The 21,443-nt window shown below is 57.2% G+C and overlaps 5 protein-coding genes across 5 annotated transcripts; 2 read left to right on the top strand and 3 right to left on the bottom strand.

Moving 5' to 3' along the window:
• Positions 1-4,366: 4,366 nt before the first annotated feature.
• SPBR_06538 (uncharacterized protein) lies at positions 4,367-7,386 on the top strand (the record flags this gene model as incomplete). The annotated part of the gene is made up of 3 exons (XM_040764794.1): positions 4,367-4,409; positions 4,503-4,629; positions 4,731-7,386. The coding sequence occupies 3 exons, from the start codon at positions 4,367-4,369 to the stop codon at positions 7,384-7,386; spliced, it is 2,826 nt and encodes a 941-aa protein (XP_040616882.1).
• A 446-nt stretch (positions 7,387-7,832) lies between these two features.
• Positions 7,833-8,564, bottom strand: SPBR_07811 (uncharacterized protein; the record flags this gene model as incomplete). Its single annotated transcript, XM_040766065.1, has 1 exon — positions 7,833-8,564. The coding sequence occupies one exon, from the start codon at positions 8,562-8,564 to the stop codon at positions 7,833-7,835; it is 732 nt and encodes a 243-aa protein (XP_040616881.1).
• Positions 8,565-9,250: 686 nt separating this feature from the next.
• SPBR_07704 (uncharacterized protein) lies at positions 9,251-10,123 on the bottom strand (the record flags this gene model as incomplete). Its single annotated transcript, XM_040765958.1, has 1 exon — positions 9,251-10,123. The coding sequence occupies one exon, from the start codon at positions 10,121-10,123 to the stop codon at positions 9,251-9,253; it is 873 nt and encodes a 290-aa protein (XP_040616880.1).
• Positions 10,124-11,454: 1,331 nt separating this feature from the next.
• Positions 11,455-15,390, bottom strand: SPBR_06409 (histone deacetylase HOS3; the record flags this gene model as incomplete). The annotated part of the gene is made up of 1 exon (XM_040764665.1): positions 11,455-15,390. One exon carries the CDS (start codon positions 15,388-15,390, stop codon positions 11,455-11,457), a length of 3,936 nt encoding a protein of 1,311 aa, XP_040616879.1.
• Positions 15,391-18,071: 2,681 nt separating this feature from the next.
• SPBR_06550 (uncharacterized protein) lies at positions 18,072-21,015 on the top strand (the record flags this gene model as incomplete). Its single annotated transcript, XM_040764806.1, has 5 exons — positions 18,072-18,372; positions 18,442-19,130; positions 19,377-20,634; positions 20,705-20,790; positions 20,953-21,015. The coding sequence occupies 5 exons, from the start codon at positions 18,072-18,074 to the stop codon at positions 21,013-21,015; spliced, it is 2,397 nt and encodes a 798-aa protein (XP_040616878.1).
• Between the last annotated feature and the right edge of the window lie 428 nt (positions 21,016-21,443).

Here is a 21,443-nt window from a genome sequence, read left to right as displayed (position 1 = left end):
TGTTTTCCTTACTTTTGTACTCTGCTGGATGGAATGCGAAGCCGCATACCATCATTAATGAAAGAACTGAAGAAACTCAAAAGCAACTATTACTCCGTAGAGGGGGGAAGAAAGCAGGTATCAGTACACCGTCGGCGACTACGATCTACGTGGAGACAAAGAAAACAAAAAAACCAGTAACCAAGATATTCGTGAAGTGTAGAATGGAGACCAACAACTCTAAAGGCTAGGCGAGCCGAGGAGCATTGACGGTGTACGACGTATAGTCTCGTACGAGTATTAGCACATTGCTTGTGAAGCTGTAGTTGGAATTAATAGGTAAATACATGAAATCGAAATAATTGAACACAAACAGGATTTTTGGCATATGAAGTTAACGCACAGCAAAATATTCGACCAAAACTAATAAATTAAAGGGAAGAAAAGAAAATAGAGACAAGACGAAATAGAGTGCCTCTTTGACCCTTCTCAAATACCGAATATATATGTATGTATGTCAGCAGTTTAAGGTGCCGCTGTAAGAAACGCACACGAGTCTCACGACACGAGCCCTACGGCAACACAACCTTGTGTGCCTGTGTTCGTGTCTGCCACTATCATGGACGGCCGTCTCTGGCCGAGAACGGGCAGACTGTAATCAAACGCTCCCCATATCGCACAGTCTAAGTCGGGTTAAGTCGCGACGGCGCGTTGTGTCTGAAAATTCGACGCAAGCCAGTGGAGCCTTAAAAGAGGTTGAACCGTCGCCATCCTTGTAAGGCTCTGCCACCATTGGGACTGCTTTCCCATCTGTTTGTGCTTGACCTCATGCTGTTGTGCCTCACCGTAGTCACCACGAGCACTCTCTGGCGGCCCAGTCATTCCACGCACATCTGTCCATCGCCATTTCGGTCGACAGCCAGCCTCTGCCCTGCTTCAGCCTCTTGATCACTCGAGCTCATTGTCTCGACCATCCTGACGTCGCCAACCCTTCGATTATCGGCATGTCTTTGTTACGCTGTTGTACCTCGTATGCAAGTTGTATGTCATATTCCATACGCCGAGACGCCGTCCCCCAAACGATTGCAAGACAAAAAACGGCGCCACTGTCGATCGTCGCTCGTCCAATCTCGGCACCAATCTGGGCTGCTCCACTCCTCCCTTGTCCGGCGCTATGGAAAATATTCCGTAGGCATGACGAGGCCCAACCTGACCTGGGTGGCCTTTCCCTGCCTGAGATCCGCCGTGGTCCTTTCGGTCTCCTCGCATTTTTTCGTCAGTGCACATCACGGCTGTCTTGGACCTGGCGTTTGCTCTGGAAGTCACACGTCGCCGAGGATCGACTTGTACGTGTCTCCAACTCATTTTGCATCAGTGCCAAAGTTTTATTTTGACGCCGAGATAGAAAACACTATGCGTTACTCCGCAACTGCATTTTTTTTGCTTAGTTTTCGTACGAGTTGTCTTTTGCGAGTTACCTTCACACGGTCTTTTTTGCGCACAGCCCTTGGCAAATTGTCTGCACGTCACAGCGCCTGTTATCATGACGTCGTTCGTTACTGTGCCTCAGCTGATTCTGAATTTGAAGGAACCCCCAACGCACGTACTGAACAGGGGATTCCCATTGGCGTGGCGATAAGACCTCTCTCAATGTAACTTTGCAAAGTCGCAGCCGTGCGCATGCCTGGTCGTATTTGTAGATAGGCCCAGGAAAACGAACCCTAAATCCAAGATGAACCCAGAAAAATAGGCTGAGACGAGATTGAAAACAAGTAAACATGTACTGTGTAGCGTCGCCTTTGGTTCCTTGGCCTCCTTCCCGGCTGCAACATCAGCGATCGCTTTCCTAGAGTCAAGTCCAGCGATTCATTGTATGAGATTGCTTCGCAGTCGCCGTCCTGCAATGCTGTTCCAAACTGTGGCTTCACACCGCACTGCGCCAATCACGCGTGCTGCAAGTCCGTGTCTCTCGATTGCCTCCTATCATCAATCATGATGCCTTTCTCTACTTCACACAGGCTCACAGGCTACCGGCGCCACGCTCTGTGCTTATTCGAAGTGGCTGTTTTTTTTCTGACCGCGTCGACTGCAGAGACAACGCAGCACGCGCCCAATGCCTCTGGTGTGGCCTTGACTGACATTGGCTTTTTTTCTTGTCATTAATTTTCTCTAGTTTTATTTCTTGTCTTTTTCTTCCCATACAATTTGCCAGCCCCATATTTGTGATCGAGTCGCTCCTTCCCTCACCCCTCCTCGACCCACATGACTGCCCCAAAACAACCCACAAGCATGAGAGCCTTGACCAAATCGGTCCTGGCTTGGGACCTGAGCTCATCAGGACCCGCTTTTCACCTGGTCTCTGGAGCGCACCACCCTATCTGCCTGTGCCGTCTGCCGTTCAGCTCGACATGGGTTGTGAACTGCTTTTCCGTTTCCCTCGATTTCGTCATTGCCTGCCATCGCGCCTGCCAAGTCCGCTGTAAACCACCTTTTGCGTGTCGTTCCTGCCGTCGCGCTCTCCATTTTGCCAGCCCACTGGGGCGACTTTGCCCCTGCGCCTGGGTCGCTCTTCCTTCCCGAAAGGCTAGTTGCCAGCGTAATTCGTACTGTACCACGATATTCAGCTTGCTGGGCCGCCCCTTCTGAATTCATCATGTTGCATTGAAAGGTTTTGCTGTGATGCTCTTTCTCGTTCCGATGTTCTGGCTAGGCCGTCCCACTTCTTTCCTCGAAAGTGGTATGTCCGCTCTGGGGAGAAGAGCATTAGCAGCGCAACTCAGCGCAAAAGGCAAAACTCACGTTGATGGCAAGAACGGAGGATTCTTTTGTCGCTCGGAGGTTGACACATGACAACAAATAAAGCAAGCGCGACTGAGCCAGACGACAAAGCAGCGCAAAAAAAACCAAACAGGGCAAGGGGCAACGGACCACTTGTACCTTGCCCCTCAAGGCTGCGCTAAGTTTGCGCGACGAGGACCTGCTATTGGGGTTGCACATGCAAGATAAACAGTACCTGAAAAACTAGCCGAGAGATACACAAGATACACAAGATACACAAATTATACTCCGTAGATGAGCATTGCGCTGCAGTGCTGTGTCGGACGCCAGTGACACAGTCGTTCCTTCTTGTCTCGACTTTGCGTTCTTAAATTTGGCCAGGCAATGCCTGTTCGACTCTCTCGCGCCTTCCGTTTTGTTGTCTTGTGAGGAAATATGTAGTTAGTCCATCGTGGCTTCCCCTTCCTCATCTCCCTGGCCCCAGCAACGTGCTTTTAATGGAGCATTTCTTGTCTGGGACCCAGAACTTCTCGGCCAGCAAGCACAGGCCATCTGACCATCTGTCCGCTCACCCCCAAGCTTTGCGTGTCGCGTTAACTTATTTCGTAATGGGGCGACCCAGGAGCTGAAGACGAATAAAAAATACAACAGGGCAAATTAAATCGTCGCAGCGAGAGCAAGATATCGCACTTGCCCCTCCTGGTCCTCCTGGTCCTCCTGGTCATCCTGGTCCTCCTGGTCCTGGCACCGATCGCAACTGCCGTTTCGTGCGTCTACGACGTTTGTGTATCCCCTCACAGGAAGGCATGACCGAGCATCTCCTCCGAGGTTTCACGGTCAACAAGCGCCTGTCGCTCTTTCTGTTTTGATGTCCTTTTGTCTCTCTACGTTGCTGTCTATCCTGTTGTTTTGCCGATCCAAACCACAAAGGTAGCTAGTCGTCACACATCCCAACTCTCACTTCTCTTTTTTCTTTTTTCTCTCGTTGGCCCCCCTCGTCTGGCATTCCCACATCTGTACTGTGTATTTCTCCAATTCATCCACACCCACCTTCAAGAACCCAATCCACACCCCTGTTACGCATCTCGATTGACACCCGGCTTGGGCCCGCCATTGTATCTTACCAATTGCGCGCTGTTCCCAGTTTTCTTGGCTTTTTTTTTTGCTTGGCCTAATCTGTTTCTGTCTCTCATTTTTTTCTACTTTCTTTTGGCCATTCTCGCTAACTGGATGCTCTTTCGCGTGACGGTAGCTGCACCTGTTCCAGAGCTCCCATTTCCCAATCCGACTCCTTATTTATCTATTCCCACCGCCTCGTTTCGTCCCCCCTCCCTCACCCCCCCGGAGACTCTTCTTTTCCTCTCTCCCTTTTCCCTTTTTGGTCCTTTTTGGTTCCTTTTATTTTTGTTCTTATCTCGCCTGCCCCCTCGTTCTTGGCATCAGATCGTGGAGCATCGACAACAACAAACTTCGATTCACATCGCCATTGCACGGCATTGTTATCGCCAAATACGACGTAGCCTCTGCATAGCTACGTGAGCCCTGCTCCTTACGTTATCACGCTCTCACTCTTGTTGCGTCCGGGCGGCTTCCTGGATTCGTCACAGCCATGAGCGACTCCAGCGACACGCCGCAGTCATCATCGCTGCAGGGTAAGGCTCTTCTCCTTGCCGAGCAATTCCAGATTTGAGATTACAGCCTCGTCTGGACTGGGACACCGCTTGCTGACCAGAGCTTCATTACAGGCCTTTACCTGACCATTGGTCCTGTGGCCGCAGTCTCGGCCATTTACTTCCTCATCTTCTTGGTGCTCCGTCGTAGCCAGCCTCGTTGGTATGCGCCGCGTACCTATCTTGGCTCTCTCAAAGAGGAGTATGTTCTTGCTCTCACAACACCTTTACAGCAACGGCGTGACAGCTGTGGCTGTTGCCTCTATCCTGTGGACTTACTAACAGGCCTCACTCCTTTCACAGAGAGCGCACACCCAAACTCCCCAATGGCTTCGTGAACTGGTTTCGGAAATACTTCCACCTGCCTGATGTGTACGCCCTGCAGCATCAGTCCCTGGATGCGTACCTGTTCCTCCGTTTCCTGCGCATGACGGTCATCGTCACCTTCGTGGGCTGCCTCATCACCTGGCCCATCCTCTTCCCCGTCAACGCCACCGGCGGCGGCGGCCAGAAGCAGCTGGACATTCTGTCCTACTCCAATGTCGACAGCAGCACTTTCAAGAAGCGCTACCGCTACTTTGCGCACCTCTTTGTCTCTTGGGTCTACTACATTTTCATCATGTACTTGATCTTCCGCGAATTCGTCTTCTACATCAACCTGCGCCAGGCCTTCCTGCTCAGCCCCGTCTACTCACAGCGCATGTCCTCCCGCACCGTGCTGTTCACCTGTGTGCCCGAGGCTCTCTGTGACGAGCGCCGCGTGCGCAAGGTGTTTGGCGCCCATGTGCGCAACGTCTGGATCAACCGCGACACCAAGGAGCTCGACGAGCATGTCAAGGACCGCGATAAGGCGGCTTTCCGCCTCGAGAAGGCCGAGGTCAAGCTCATCAAGGCCGCCAACAAGGAGCGCCAGAAGGCCCTCGCGAAAGGCAACGCCCCCGAGATTAAGGACAACGTGGCTGCTGCGCCCGGTGAGGGCGAGTCGGGCAGTGTTGCCGCCCGCTGGCTCGCGCGCAAGAAGCGCCCTACCCACCGCACCGGTCTCCTGGGCCTGATTGGCAAGAAGGTCGACTCCATTGACTACTGCCGGTCCGAAATTCAGCGCCTTTCGCCCCTGATTGTCCGTGAGCAGGCCGAGTACCACGCTGGCACGCCCAAGCCTGCCTCTGCCATTTTCGTCGAGTTTGACAACCAGGCCGCCGCCGAGAACGCCTACCAGTCCCTGGCCCACCACGAGGGCCTGCACATGGCGCGCTTCATCGGCATCACGCCCTCGGACGTCATCTGGTCTTCGCTCAACATCCCCTGGTGGCAGTTGGTTATCCGTCGTTATGCCGTTCTTGCCTTCATTGCGGCGCTCATTATCTTCTGGGCTATCCCTGTCGCTGTCGTCGGTGTGATCAGCAACGTCAACTACCTCGAGACCATCTCGTTCCTCACTTGGCTGAAGAAGGTGCCCCAGGTCATCATGGGCTTCATCACCGGTCTTTTACCCTCGGTCGCTCTGTCCATTCTCATGTCGCTCGTGCCCGTCGTCATGCGTCTGTGCGCCCGTCTGGCTGGCGAGCCCTCCACCGCCCGCGTCGAGCTGTTTACCCAAAACGCCTACTTTGCCTTCCAGGTTGTCCAGGTGTTCCTCGTCACGACGGTCGCCTCGTCCGCCTCGGCCGTTGGCAAGCAGATTGCCAGCAACCCGGGCTCCGTCACCAGCCTGCTGGCCACCAACCTGCCCAAGGCGTCCAACTTCTACATGTCGTACTTCATCGTCCAGGGCCTGACGGTCGCTGCTGGTGTTATCTCGCAGGTCGTGGGCTTCTTCATCTTCCATCTCATGTACAAGTACCTCACGGGCACTCCTCGCGGCATGTACCAGAAGTGGGCCAGCCTCAGCACCATCTCGTGGGGCAGCACTCTCCCTGTCTACACCAACATCGCTGTCATTGCCATCACGTACTCGGCCATTGCGCCCCTGGTGCTTGGCTGGGCGTGCGTGGGCATGGCCTTCTTCTACTTCGCCTACCGCTACAACGTCCTGTTCGTCACGGACACGCAGATTGACACGCGCGGTCTCATCTACCCGCGTGCCCTGAAGCAGCTCATGACGGGTGTCTACCTGTCGGAGATTTGCATGATTGGTCTTTTCGGTGCTTCCGTTGCCCCGATCCAGCTCGCCCTGCAGGTTGTTTTCCTGGTGTTCACCGTGCTCTTCCACATCAGCTTGGTGTCGGCCCTCGACCCTCTTCTGTACAACATGCCCCAGAGCCTGTTGGCCGAGGAGGAGGCCCGCCGCATTGGCGATGTTGAACGCGTGCCTGCTGGCGGTGCTGCTCCTGCCGGCGGTGCTGCTCCTGTTGGCGTTGCTGGCAGCGGCCCTATCCCGGCCGAGATTGCTCCCGCCGGTGCCTCGGGCGCGGGCGTGAATGTCGCTCAGAACCGCCCTGCGCAGAGCAACACCGTGGTGAACCCGGCATCGACTCAAGGTGGCGCAGAATACGAGAAGTATGGTGACGCTGGGGCTCCTATCGGTGTTAAGGGTGCCAACGGTGCCAATGTTGCCAACGGTGCCAACGCGGATGTTGGCGCCCATGGCCACACGGGTGCTCTTGCTGGGCCTCCTCCCAAGGGCAACATTCTTCTGCGTTTCCTCAAGCCTTGGGTGTTTTCCAACTACGAGTCCATGCGCGAGCTGGTTCCGCACCACGCAAACAATGTGAACTTTGGGAACATGTACACCCCAGAGGTTGAGCGGAATGCATACGTTCCGCCATCGGTGGGCAGCGAGCCTCCGTTGCTGTGGATTCCCGAGGACCCTGCCGGTGTTTCGAAGCAGGAGATCGCCCACACGCAGCCCTACATCAATATCACGGATGCGGGCGTCACTTTGTCTGAGAAGGGCAAGATTGAATGGGACCAGGACAACATGCATCCTCCCATCTACACTGAGCGCGTCCTCTACTAAGCACCAAGTCGCTCTAGTGACGGTATTGTCATTGGTGTGTATTTGGATACGGCACGTCTCCCGCCACAAACACTTCTTTAATTCTCTTTTCTTATTATTCCCTGTTGTCTTAATTTCTGGCTTTTCTTTTCCTTTCTCGTTTTGTTTACTTTATTTGGCTACATTGGACCGATGAAAACGCACGGAATCTTTGTGCCAGGGCGATACCAAAAACAATAAAACATACATCATTAGTCAGGATTGTGCGAGTTGGTGTCGCTGAGATGGGCCTGCATTTTGGGAGGCAGGCGTGGAGTTGGACTGCGTTGACTTTAGGTTAAAGGAACGCCGAAAGATATCCCGGGAGCGTGTAGTTTTGCTTGTTATTGTTTAATAAAAGGACTTTCAATGCCACATGCAGTCTATATGGGTATAAGTGACAGAGTATGGGGTACAGTAGGGACGGCTCATAATGGATGCTCGACACCCAAACAAACGGCCGTGGCATACTCGCCATCGTGGCTGATGCTGATGCGGGCCTCTTGCTCGACGATGCCGTCGTCCCTTTCCAGAGAGTAGACACGGACATACGCCAGCGGCGGCCCACTGCTGGCATTCCGCCGCCGCACGACATCGTCGCCGGTTGCGATCGCGTCGCCTGTTTTGCTGATGCCGCCCGTTTGCTGTGACGCTGGCCGTCGTGCAATCCGCACGTCCTGCAGCGTCAGCCCCGGCAGGTGTGGGTGCGCCTTGATGGCAGCCTCTTTGGCCGCAAACCGGCTGGCCAAGTACTGCGCCGCCCGCCACAGCGGCGAGGTCTCGACGGAGGTCTCGGAGGTCTCAGAGGTCCCAGCAGCAAGGTCTGAAACGGAAGCACCCCTCGCCAGCAAGGCCACTGCGGTGTGCGCGGACATCGTAGTCGACGACTGCGACGGTGACGGTGATGTTGATGGCAGCGTATGTGGTGACCCTAGGGCAGCCACTTCGCTTGGTGTTAACACACGCCGGATGAAGCGAGATGCTGTCGTCTGTGTTGGCGGTGGCGACGGCGACGACGATGACAAAGGCGACGCGGGCCGGGCCTTCTTCAGAATAGCATAGACACGGGCGACATGGCAAATGTCGGTGCCGACGTGCAGCTGTGGCACGCCAAACGGCAGCACACGGGACGCTGTCCGGACGGTGGCCGTCGGGCGCATTGCGTGGGTTGTTGTATATGAGCCTTGTGCTGGTGATTAAGCAGATGTGAGAGTGCATGAATTGAAAGTGAGGTTGAAAATGAGAACGGCGAACTGGGACGATTAGGTAAGCCTTACTGGGGCAGCGACCCAGCGACCTGCAGCAGGACAGGATTTAGCGCAACACAAGACCTTACCCAAACAGCCATTTTACAAGTCACTTACTTGTATTTTCCGGTGTCCTGACACAACAACATGCTTTCCTGACATTGTGGGTTTTATTTATGCAACTCCATACTATGTAGACACATTTCAAATGTTACCAAATTGCCGAATTATAAATGAAAAGCAGGCGAAACAGGAAAAAAACATAGACAATCTGATGGGTTTCCAGTCATGAACCAAGGGGATGAATCAATACGGCCAGGAGGCGCAGTGAGACCTTGGCTATGCAATTGTTGTAACGTGCTATGAGATGTTGTGAGATATCGTGACGAGAGTTCAAATACGGGTGAAAGGGTTCGTGATCATTGTAACTGTTTTTTATTGTTACTTTTGTGGTGCTTCGCCGTGGCATGAAGATTTTGTCCATGGATGGGTACAATGCGGACGATGGATCCTTGTCGTTTTGGTGTCCCATGAAAAAGCTGTGTAGCAGACAAACGGTATGGTTTCTCAGTTTTGCTTCCGTCTGTTTGAAGGCTTGTTTACTGCTGCTCGTCAAGCAGAGGAGCACGCTCCGAGTCGCGCGGGATGACCAGCACAGACTGCTGTCTGCCGGTCCACACAGGCAATGCCACGGCGACCGTCGCGAGGAACAAGACGCTCATGACGATAAAGGCAAAGATCCACTGAAGGGCAATGAACTGGCGCAGGAACTGGCCTGCGCCCAGCGCGGCGGCCAGAACGGACAGCGCAAAGCCCATGGAGTAGTCGGCGTAGACCATGATGTAGAAGAGACCGTACGCCAGGATGGCCCACACAAACACGTTGGCCAGGATGCGCATCGCCAGGCTGTGGGCATGCGGCACCATGATGGCGCCGTTCCAGTAGATGGCGACAAACGTCCAGGCCAGCGGGCCGGCAACGGTCGGCGTGTGCACGAGGCCGCGCGGGTGCGAGGCCGACGGGTGGCGGAAGTACAGGCTGGTGAGGTTGACAAAGTTGAGCAGCAGCACGACCTCGGCCCAGAAGAAGTGGCCACTGACAAAGAGCAGCACAAAGACGGCGTGGAAGACGTTGTTGACGATGAAATGCGAGCCAACGGCAACGGCGGCGTTGACGCGCTCGGACTGGTGGGCCGACGCAAAGAGGTGGCCCAGGTAGCCGGCCTGGGAGACGAAGAGGCTGACAAAATAGACGTAGACGATGACCATGTTGAGCGAGAAGGCCGACGGATGCAGATGGTTTTGCCGGGCGATGCGATGGGCGTTGTGGCCCCAGCCATGCGGCGAGCGGACGGAATAGTAGACGGAGACGGCGACGGAGAGTGCCCAGGAGGCGAGCGTCAGCACACGGTAGGTGGCGAGCTCGCTGCGGGTGCGGCTCTCCTGCCGGGAGAAGGGGTTGAGGCGGTCCATGATGGCGGTTGTGAAGCGGTGCCAAAAACTGATGTGTTGACGATGGTTGGTGATGAATGCGAACGAGGAAAGAACAAAGAAGCAATTGTGTTCAATGGAGAAAGAATTCAGTTCGAAAGCGAGGAAGGAGCCAGGAGATGTGGTCGTGGCACTTGTAAGGAAGGAGCAGACGAAATAGGAAGGCAAGCAAGGAGATACTCGTAAGCTATGACGGCAGCGGAGGCAGGCACGGCTGGGATCAAACGCGGGGAAAGAGCAGGCAGCTGGAGCGAGGGCGGGTGACTGCCAAAAGCGCCGATCCGCAAGCTGAAGTGACCAGTGGCAGGCGAGAATGGGCAAGAGCGAGCTTCAACGGGGCGAAATAATCCGGCTATAATTTGTAACTATGGAGAATATGTAGAGGATGGCGACTCTGGACGGCGAGACGTGTTGTCTCACGTTGTTCTGTGATCTGGACATTCCTCTCTCGTCCAATCCACCAGCATCGGAGAGTTTACAGACTCGATTGGAATCGTCTACGCAGTATGCAACGGCCAATTTCAACGGTCGAAAACGAATGACAGCAAGTCTTTGCAAGCATCGCACACCGACAAACAGAACGGCATCCAAGTGGCAGAACAATCACGGAGAGAATGTTCCCGTCGCCCCAAAATCGATGACGACGCCATGTAACAAAACGGGGTAGCGTTGTACTCGCAGAGCGGCTGGACTCGGCCTTTGTTTCGCGGGCATCGCTAACGCAGCCCCACACTAGCTCTCACAACATGCGAATTAGATATGGCTGTTGTCATCGAGCCAGTGGCCTGGAATCGCGGCGAGCATTCTCCCTCCTGGCCTAGGCGGGGCGGTGCTTTTTATACGGTGCTTTTTATACCATTGATTTAACACGCCGGCGTGGTTGCGATCGGATAGCAGCTCTTGACGGTTTTTTCAAGCTTCGTTTCCGTTTCTCCTCTGACCCGAGTTTTTGTATCGCTATTCCATTGTCCCGTGTTCCATTTGCTGGCCTTGAAAGTAAACGAGGAAAGAAAAGAGTAAAAGAGGAAGGATTACAACAGTACGTACAGACGAGTTGGGTATTGTCTCGAAAACAGAGACGGCACAGAAGTACAAAGCGAAGCTACGGAAGAAAACGACGGAAATGAAAGGACAGGACAACAACACAAGAATGGCCCAAATAATAAAGAGACGAGACTCCTGCACCAGTCTTATCCCTTTTTTGTACGCCTGCCCTCCTTGCAGTAAACAAAAAATGCAAATAGTTTGCAAAACACGATATATCCACTCTCCCGATGCGCAGTATGGAGTCGGCACAAGCCACGTCGTTCACCTTACTTCTGCATCTTCCGAGGCGACCTGGTCGGCGAGCGCGGTAGCTTTGTCGGCGAGCGCGGCCGCATTGTGGGCGATGCTGGTGGTAGCGTGCCAGACGACGTAGCCGGCCGGGACGAATTCGAATTCGACGCCACCGACAGGCCTGCCGAGCTCGGCCGCGACGACGACAACGCGGCACCGCCGCCGCCTCCGCCAAAGAAGGGGATCGCTGACGTGGCCGTGAACACGGGCAGGTCGGCGCGCTTCATAGGCGACGGCGTCGCTGCCACTGCCCCAGGCGTGTTGACTTCGTTGGGAGGCAGCCATTGGAGGGGCGCTGCCGTAGCCGACAGCGACGGTACGCGGGGTGGCTGGGGTGTGCCGTCGGGCTGGTACGGAATGAAGACGGCCGGTGCCGGCGCAGGTATAGAAACACCAGGGAAGCTGGCCATTGGGTCGCCGCCAAGACCGCCCTCCGTGCTCGGCGTCAGCAGCGGCGAGTGGTCGTCGGAGCCGGCAATGGAGGAGCCGGCCATTGCCGTATCCACGGAGAGGGGTGGGCCTTCCGCCTCAACCGCCTCGGTCAGGCGCAATGTCGGGGCGGCACCAATGGTCTGGGCGAGCGGCGTGCTAGGCGGCGCTGCCGTCGATGCGGACGCCGTGTCGACGACCTTTCTGTGCAGCGGCGTTGCGGCCGCAGGGGCCGGCAAGTCGGCCGAGGACTCGCGGGAAGAAGCGGCTTGTGACGTTGTCTGCGAAGATGAGGCCTGTTTTTCCGTCTCTGCTGCATCTCGCTTCGCCTTCTCCCGTGCTTCCTTTTGTGCCGTCGTCACAACATTGATCTTGATCTTGCGCATACCGCTCGTCAGCTTGTCGAGTTCATCGTTGGTCGGTGCCGTGGACGTGGTTGTCGTGGTATTGGTGCTACTGGTGCTCGTCTTGCGGCTGTAAGCCGGTTTTGCTGTTGTCGCTGCGGCCGCCTTCTTGCGTGGCGTCTTTCCTGTCGCGGTGGTCGTCCGTGCTTTGCGTACAGAGAGTGGGGCACCGCTCATGGACGAGTCGGGCTGTGTAGCCGTTGTGCTACTGCCGTGGGCGGTGGCGGGGCGGGTTGACACAGACGTCGGTGCCGTAGAAACATCAGGTACGGCGGGCACGGGAGGAAGATCAAAGTCGTCCTTGGGGAGGACGACTGAGGCCGCGCTAAGGCGCCGACCGGTCGTCTTGAGCCTACCACCACGAGCACTTGTAGAAGCCACGGGCGTAGCGGTGGCTGAGGCCGCATCACCAATCGTCCTGCGACGGTTCTTGCGGTCCAGATCAGGGTCTTCTTCTTTGATTACGGTTGACGTTGAGGCTGAGGCTGTGGAGGCCACAGACGAGCCGAAAGGCTTGACCTGCTTGCGCTCCCGCATCGACACGCGCGTGGGCCCGCTAGGCGTTGCTGGAGTCGAGTAGTACGCGGCAGCGGGCACGGCGACGTCAATGGTGCCTAGCTGGATCTGGCGGTCGCGGCGCGCGCGCGTCGCCTCGGCTGAGAGGTCCTCGATGGTGCAGCTTGTAGTGGTGCACTCGCCAGTAGGAATCAGTAGCTTGCTGAGCTCATGCATGGCCGTGGTCCAAGGCACTTCTGGAGGTGGTGGGGGTGGCGGTGACGGCGGGCGTGACGAGGGCAAAGAGGCCAGACCACCGCCAGCGCCGTAGGAAGAGGACAGGCCGGACATGCTGCGCCGCAGCTTAGGGGTGTGGACGACGACCTTGGCCTGGGACGAGGCGGTGGGTGACGAATAGGTGGTGGCCGGGTGCGATGGCCGGTCGGGCTTGGGTTCTGGCGGCGGTGGTGGCGGCGCAATGGCGGCTTCGATCAGGTCGAGCTCAGCAGAGGCCCACCATGTAGGGTCGTATGGTGCACCAGATAGTCTGACATCCGCCTCCTTTTCATTCCCGTTGATGGACAGAGCTCCAAGACGGCTGCCCATCTCGTATCCCAGGCCAGACTGGAAGGCCTCGTCGCACGTGGTGATGGGATCCGAGCCGGCCAGACCACTCAAGTGGCCTAGAACACCGGAGAAGAGTGCGCGGTCGCTGTAGCCGCCCTCCAGGACACTGACGACGCGGCCAGCACACTCGTCGTTGGCGATCTGGGCAACATCACGGGTGAAACGGGCGTAAAACTCGGTGGGCACGTTAACCTTGTGGCGCTGCATGCTGGACGTCTCCCATTCGCTGGCGTCGAAGCCAGCCGAAATGAAGATGGCACTTCGATCGCTACTGCCTTCGCCACGCTGCACGGCTTGGTTGCGGAAAAAGGCACGCAGTTTGTGGAGCAGGGCGGTGTACTTGTCGGCGTAGAGTGCCCAGAAGGCGGCCTCGGACTTCCAGGGCTCGAGGTGGATGTTCCAGACAGTCTGGCCATGGGCATTTTCAATGCACAAACTGGCATTCCGCACCTTGTCGTCATCGCCCGATTCGCAAGGGAACGAGTTGATGTCGTGCAGACTGAAGTAGCCAATGGACGTCTTCTTCCAGGCGGCCGCGTTCTTGGTGGCCGAGGCACTGCGGGCGTTGTGCTGCCAAGCAATGGCCTGGGAACCGTCACCGTGGTGCAGGTCGATATCCACAATGGCGGCGTGGGTCAGGCCGTGAGAAAGGATGGCGTGCATGATGCCGACGTGGACATTGTTGATCCAGCAGAAGCCCGAGGGCCAGTCGGCCGAGCAATGGTGGCCCGGCGGACGGATGGCGACGAAAGCGCGGCGGCTCTGCGAGGCTGAATCAAACACCGTGTCGACAGCCTCGCACACACCGCCCAGGGCGCCCTCCAAAGCCTGCAGCGACTCAGAACACAGATACAGGTCACCCTCGTGTAAGCGGGCGGGTGCGGCGTGGTGGTGCGGCGGGCCCCGATCCATGTCTGGGCGCTGCAGTTCTTTGCCGTTGAGGGCGAGTTTGGCCTCGGCGGCATCGCACATGATCTTGAGCTCCTCCATCCACTTGGTGCCATGGACATTGGTGACGGCGGGCGACTGCAGGGGCAGAGCACGGGTGGTCTTGTGGATGCGGAAGGGCACGGCAGATGCGGGAATCGAGGAGGGGTCGAGCCGGGGGTGAGGCATGTAGTCGGCGTCGGCATGGCGGCCGCCGAGACGCACGTAGGCCGCGGACACGCCGACGGCACAGGCCTGAATGCGCTCGGGGCGCTCGACAATGGTGCTGAGGTTGGCGCGGGAGGTGCGCGGGCGGGCAAAGCGGTGGCCGTAGCAAGCATCGTGCAGGATGACGACGGTGTGCGAGCTGTGGTGCAGATCGTCGTCGGGGCTGCGGTGACGGGCCAGTTCGGCCTGGAAGTGGCTGCGGGCGATGTCGGCAGCGGTGGGCGGCGGTGGGCGGGGTGGTCGCTGGCGCTGCTGCTCTTCGCGGAGCGTCTCGAAGCCGTGGCCACTGCTGAGCAAAGGCGACCGAAGCGGCGTTCCGGGCGAGGGGGATTTGAGGTTGGAGGCGCTCGTGCGCCGCGCGAGGCCCTTGCCGGGACTGCTGCCGTTGATGCTGCTGCCACTGTGGAGCGAGTTCAAGGAGGCCTTTCGCAGCAGACCAGGCGTGCCGGCGCGCGACTCACGGCCGTTGGGCAGCGGACTGCGCGGCGTGGTGCTGTGGCGGCGGCTGCCAGCGACACTCGGAGAGCGCGGGCTGCCGGAAGGTGGACCATTGGTGGAGGAGGTGGCGCGCGACAAGGGCGACGGCGACTTGGACTTTACAGGTGTGCCGGTGGAGAGGGACAGCTGTCGAAGGGATTGAGAGAGAGGCTCGTCGGCGTTGTTGGCGTCGTTGGCGTGGTTGTTCGTACTGAGGCTATTCGGGGGATTGTTGGTGATGTTGTTGCCGGTGGCATTTGCGCCGGCGGCGCCACCGAATGCAGTCGACTGCCGGCGCTGCGGCGTCGCCTCGACCGAGGACATGGTGGGTAAGCGTCGTCGTGGTACGCCGTGTGTCGCGTACTATCGGACGTCGCGTGTGGATATAAGCTGCCTCTGCAGCCAAGTGGATGTCGACGTCACGATGCAGTGGAAAGGGGGCATTCGAACGTTGTCCATGCGCGATGGCTTTAGTATGCAGCCGACAGACAGGCCGACGTCAGAAAATACCGGACCAGTTGTTTGCTCGACCGTTTGGCGTTGTTTGTTGTGGCGAAAACAAAATGAGCGCGGGCCCCAAACAAAAGACGGCTCGCCTGACGGACATCAACCAGAATAAAAATAATAAAAATTAGTTGCGAAAAGGGGTGACGCACCCCGGAAGGGGAAGAAAACAACTACGTCAAGAGCGACCTGGCCACCCACACACGCGCCTTCCCTAGATCGACGCGTCTACAGCCTTCTTGGCGCTGGCGCTGTATTGTCACGTGGCAATATTGGCCTTCAGGGACCGTTTGCGTATACAACCGCTGTACACAGCCCAAAGGAAGGAACGGCTGTTGTTGGCAGCCAGCCGAACGAAGAACAGAGGGCAAGAGCGACACCCGGCGAGTCATGCATGATGCTCGACATTGAAGAGAAAGTGATTTTGGAATGTGAAGCACGAGGAGGGGCTTTTGCATTCCGGGGGCGATCTGTGAGGGGCGATACGAACAATGCTCGACAAATGACGCGAAATATGCGCCAAAACGCATAAATGGCATTCCACGGGAAGGCCTTGCGTAATACGAGAGAGGTGGATGAACTGAGGCAATGCCCGAAGACAGGTAGGAGGGCTCGGACGGTTTACAAGCCCAATGGAGGAAGAACTATGCATCTTTCGATAAAAAGCCTTGGCCATATCGACCTGCATCAAGACAGCCTAACGAGTGTCGTGCAATGCATCCTTCGATGTACTGCTGGGAGCCAATGTGAGGCTATGAGTTTCAAGTTAAGACGAACTTAGTCGCGGCACGTACATACGTGCTTTTTTGGTCCCAGCTTTACTGAGTACGCCGTTTGCTGCTGTGCGAAGTGCTTGAGCCTCAAAAATTCCTACAAGACGACCGATGTATGCAGTATATTGAACGACAGAAGTTTAAACGGCAGCAAGCAAACCAATACCCGGGAAACTCGAATAATTACCGTCAATAATACGGAGCATGTCGTACATACGCTCAATCTAGCTCGAAAATGGAGTAGATAAGTCGATCGGAACGTGAGCAGTGGCGAAGTAAGTATTGTCGAGCAAGTGCAACGGAGTGGAGTGTGAAGAAAAGCCACTGCATTGGCGGTAGCTTCGGCTGGAGGAGTGTGGCAGCAAACACCTGCATCGTGCCAGAGGCAGGCTCTGTTCGACATATATTCTGACAAGAATACAGATTCAAGTGTCAGCAACAATTGTGAGGTGGGTCGATTAACAAGATACAAGTTAGAAATAAAAGGAAAGACACAAAAGAAATCACAGATTGTTCAATGCAAGGGCTTCGGGCAAGGGCAAAGCAATAAATTGGTTTGTCGATGAAAAGGGCTGGAGTCACATGGTGGTGGCGGCGGCTGAAATACTGGACTGTAAACGACAGACCAGCCGTCTTCATGTCTTGAGCACCAGTAGTTGCTCCCCAGGCAGTTAGAATAGCTCAGGCCTCGACCTGAGGCGCGTTTAATCCCTGGCCGCGCCTGATCCGGCTTGCCCAGCCGGCTTGACGCAGCCAAGACCACGAGAGCCTCAAAAGTCTCTGGATCTGAGAGCCAGTTGGATCGAGTCTCGGAGATCATCGCTTGGCTTTTGACAAAAGCGAAAGGTTGACGACAAGCTGATTTTACAGATCATGAACATTTCCTTCCATCTTCTTCTTGGGCACATGATGGTTGCAAATAGCTTCTGTTCGAGCTTCATCGACGAGTCGCGAGAATAATGGAGAGCGGGTGCTTCCTACCTCTCTTACGGAGTAAAACTCAGTATTCCGCTTGCCGAACCATTCTCATCAAGGAAGAAACAAAACCCAAGTGAATCTCACGAATAAGGAGACTAGAAAAAATTGTCAGGACGGACAAGGATCGTAAGATTGCAGGCAGGGGCCGGAAGAAAAACAGAAAACAATGAGGGGGCAGGCAAACAAAAACAGAGAAACAAGAGGACCGCCTCGAGCCGTCGCCCGGCGCCAGCTGTCAACCCTCCACTGGACACACCCTTTGCGGCCACGCTTCTCCACCATCGACCCTGGGGCTGACCCGAGTCGGGCTAGCCTGGCTGCAGGACCTGAAAGAAGCTTTCCGATTTTAGGTTGGACGGAAACGAAACATGGCCGATCGCTCCGCTGTAACAGCTGCCAAAGAGAGGCCAAAAGCAAGGCTCGGTTCCATGTTTCCTCTCCTCTCCTACGTCGCTAACACCGCCGGCCTGGCCTAGCCATGCGGCGGTTGGGCAAGGTGGATGCATGGTTTTATTGATTCTGGATGGGGACATGGTAGGGGGCAGCTGATTGCAAGCAGCCTTCTTTAAAACGAAGCAGACACCCAGTGTCGTTGATTTCTGTATTTCGTATTTTTGCTTGTTTTCCCTGTTCTCGCGATAGTCGTCCAGCGTGCTCTTTCCAGGTTTGTGTTGTGGCCTCGTACCGATCGTGCCTTCCTTCCACCAACGTCTGCAAGAACGCACCTTCCCACAACCTCGCCAGTTCAACATGTCTCGCCTCGTCCTCCTTGCCGGCGCAGCCTCCCTGGCTGCTGCGTACGAATTTGCCATCCCGGCCAACCTCCTGGCGGGTGCCCATGCGTTCGCCGCCATCGACCCCAACTATCAGGCTTGCGGGACGGTCGGCGACGTCGTCTCGTACTGCGCGTCCAACCTGCCGGGCAATGCCGCCGTGACCGACAGCGCCTCATGCTACTGCTGCAACTACGCGACGTTCCTGGCGCCGGCCTACAGCAGCTGTGAGGACTACATTGTGTCCTCGGCGCCCGGCTACACGGAGGACTATTCAGGTACGCTGGCTCTCTCTCTGTCTTTTTTCTCTCTTTCTCTCCTTCATCGACGTCGCTAACAACCTCAAGTCGTCAGCATCGCCCAGTCACTGTGCTTGGCCGTGAGCAAAGAGGGCTTCCGCTGCGGGGGCGTGGCCGCGACGACCACGCCCCCCAGCACCGCTACCCGGACCGGCAGCGGCAACACCTTCCCGTCGTCTACGAGCTCGTTTTCGGGCGTCGTCCAGACCTTTGGCGGCAGCGGCGGCCGAGGTGGCGGTAGCGCGACGGCCCAGCCGCCGGCCTGCACGTCCTTTGCGGCCCTGTACGAGTCCTGCGATGCCAAGATCCGCGGCTTCCAGACCATGGACGACGTCCAGGCTGCCAGCTGCCTGTGCTACATCAACGGCAAGTTCACGACGGCCCTCGACGACTACATCAGCGAGTGCGGCGACTGGGCCAAGACGGCCGACCCGGCAGAGTACGAGTCCTACGTGGCCGTCGAGTCGTTTTGCGAGCTGTTCCAGGGCGGCAGCAGCAGCAGCAACAGCGGCGCCAGCGCCACGGGTGGTGACGTCGCCACGTTTGGCGGTGTCGGCGGTTCGAGCGGCTCGGCGTCCAGTTCCACGCCCAACGCCAACAGCAGCCCGTCGCCCACCACGACCAAGGCGCAGCATACTGTGACGGTGACGCCGACGCCGACGGCGGCCAAGAACGCGGCTGCTGGGCCCGTGCAGGTGGTGCAAGCAGGTAGCGGTCTGGCGGCCTGGCTGGCCGTTGTATTGCCGCTTGTTTTGTAGGCCATTGAAAGGTGCGGGCGTGAAGGGTGAAAGGGATTGATCTAATGTCGAACAACCGAGCGATACCATAATTGAAATAATTAACTCTATTTTTGACATACGACGTGATTCATGTCCATGTTTCCGCAAAGGTCTACCCCAAACGCCAAGCCATACCGTGGTATTTTTGGTGCAAATGCACCCACATTTTGTCTCTTTGACTCTTACCCCGATTTAGTCTCGCAGATTCAAGTTCACGCCCGCCAACGCGTCCACGGCCCAGTCTGGGTAGTCGCCTGGTCCGTTGGGATACAGATCGGCAAAGAACTCCCGCACGCGCGTGGGGAAGCGGTCTTGGAGAATGGCCTCGCGCAGACTGGCCATCAGCGCCAGCTGGTACCACACATTGTGCATCGTCAGCAGGTGCGCGGCCACCGTCTCCTTGGATGCGTTGTGGTGCACAAACGCGCGCGTAATGGCCGGACGGGGCCGGCTGGCTTGTTCGCCATTGGTGGCCCCATTCTCGGACACACTGCCCCCGCCTCCATCTCCGTTCGCCGCGCCCTCGGCGGTGGCCGGCCGACAGCACGGACACCCACAGCCGTCCTCGATAGGGCCAAAGTCTGTGGCATAGCGCTGGTGCTTGATGTTGAGCACGCCGTGCCGCGTGATGGCATTCCCGAACCGCGCCGTCCGTGTCGGCCACACGCAGTCGAACATGTCCGCGCCGAGCGCCACGCTGACCACCAGGTCCTCGGGGTAGCCGATGCCCATGACGTAGCGCGGCTTGAGCGGCGGCAGCAGCTCCGTCACGGCCGCCACCACGCGGCAGTAGTCCGCCTTGGCCTCGCCGCCCGACAGGCCGCCAATGGCAATGCCGGGCGTGTCGCGTGCCAGCATGGCGCGCGTGCAGGTGCGGCGCATGGCCACGTCGAGGCCGCCCTGGATGATGCAGAAGAGGTTTTGGCGCTCGGGGATGCGGTGCGCCGCGATGCAGCGATCCAGCCAGCGCACGCTGCGCTCCATGGCGGCCTGCATGCGCTCGGCGTCGGGCGACGTGGTCACCAGCACGTCGTCCAGCTGCATGGCAATGTCGGAGCCGATGCTGTTCTGGAGGGCAATCGAGTGCTCGGGCGTCAGCAGCATCGGCTGGCCGTCGTGCGGCGACAGGAAGCGCACGCCCTCTTCCGTAATGGTGGCCAGCTGCAGCAGGGACACCATCTGGAAGCCCCCGCTGTCGGTCAGCAGGTTGTGCTGCCAGCCCTGGAATGCGTGCGCGCCGCCGACGGCATCCAGGACCGCCTGGCCCGGCTTGAGGCCCAGGTGGTAGGTGTTGTTGAGGCAGAGGCGGCAGGACGTGTCGGCGAGCTGGGCGGGCGTCAGGCCCTTGAGCGAAGCCTGCGTGGCGACGGGCATGAAGACGGGCAGTTGGACGGGGCCATGAGGCAGCCAGAGGATGGAGGCACGGGCCCGCGTGGTCGAGCAGCGGGCCAGCAGCTCAAAGGTGAGCGCGCCGTGCGTGGCCGAGGTGGGCAGAGCCGGGAGAGTCGACGAGATGGTTGATGAAGCTGCAGAGGCTGGAGAGACTGCAGAGACGGCAGAGACGGCTGCGGCCTTGGCTGACGAGGTGGACGCCATCCTGAGGGCCGCCAGCATGGCCGTGAGGGGCGGATGGAGTGGACGAGGGCAGATTAGAGGCAGCTCTCGTTTGGCAGTGTAGTACGGAGCCCTGTCGGCTTGCTTCTGTGGTGGCCGCTTCTTGCCTGTTGGTGATTTTCTTACTTTTTTTTTTTGCACTCTCTGCCGCCGGACAACCCCGCAGAACAAGGCTAGCGCCGGCCTGAGCCTGTGGCCGCTGTCGACCCCGAAAACCCCTAAGCCTTAGAGGCTTTTCAGTGCCTGTCAGCTGTAACGCTCCCCCCAAAATCCTTCCAGAACAAGTGAGGTAACGTCCTGCACGAAATGGGTCTAGCAAAAAGCACCTGATTTTCCACTTTTTCCAGCGCGCTACGGCGGTCGCAAAATAAAGCTCAAAAGGCCTGTTCAGGCGCGTTTAGAATCCATCGCCGCTGGAAAGCTGTGGTCGGCTATTATGACACATCCTCTTTTCCTCTTTTTTTCAACCTTTTGCACCCTGGCCCCGTTGGCACCCAAAAAGTCATACGATTATTGGTTCAGGGTTGCACTGACCCAAGGCAGCTTTCCAAAAGAGGCAACTGTGGTTGTGAGCAAAGAGTGGGAAAGGGGTAAAGGAGCCGTGAACCGGGGAAGAAAATGAAAAATGAAATAAAGAAAAACGAGGTCGAGGTATGA

The sequence above is a fragment of the Sporothrix brasiliensis genome (assembly GCF_000820605.1).
Source record: "Sporothrix brasiliensis 5110 chromosome Unknown Cont20, whole genome shotgun sequence".
NCBI classification, from domain to species: domain Eukaryota; kingdom Fungi; phylum Ascomycota; class Sordariomycetes; order Ophiostomatales; family Ophiostomataceae; genus Sporothrix; species Sporothrix brasiliensis.
This window is presented reverse-complemented; position numbering and strand designations above follow the sequence as displayed.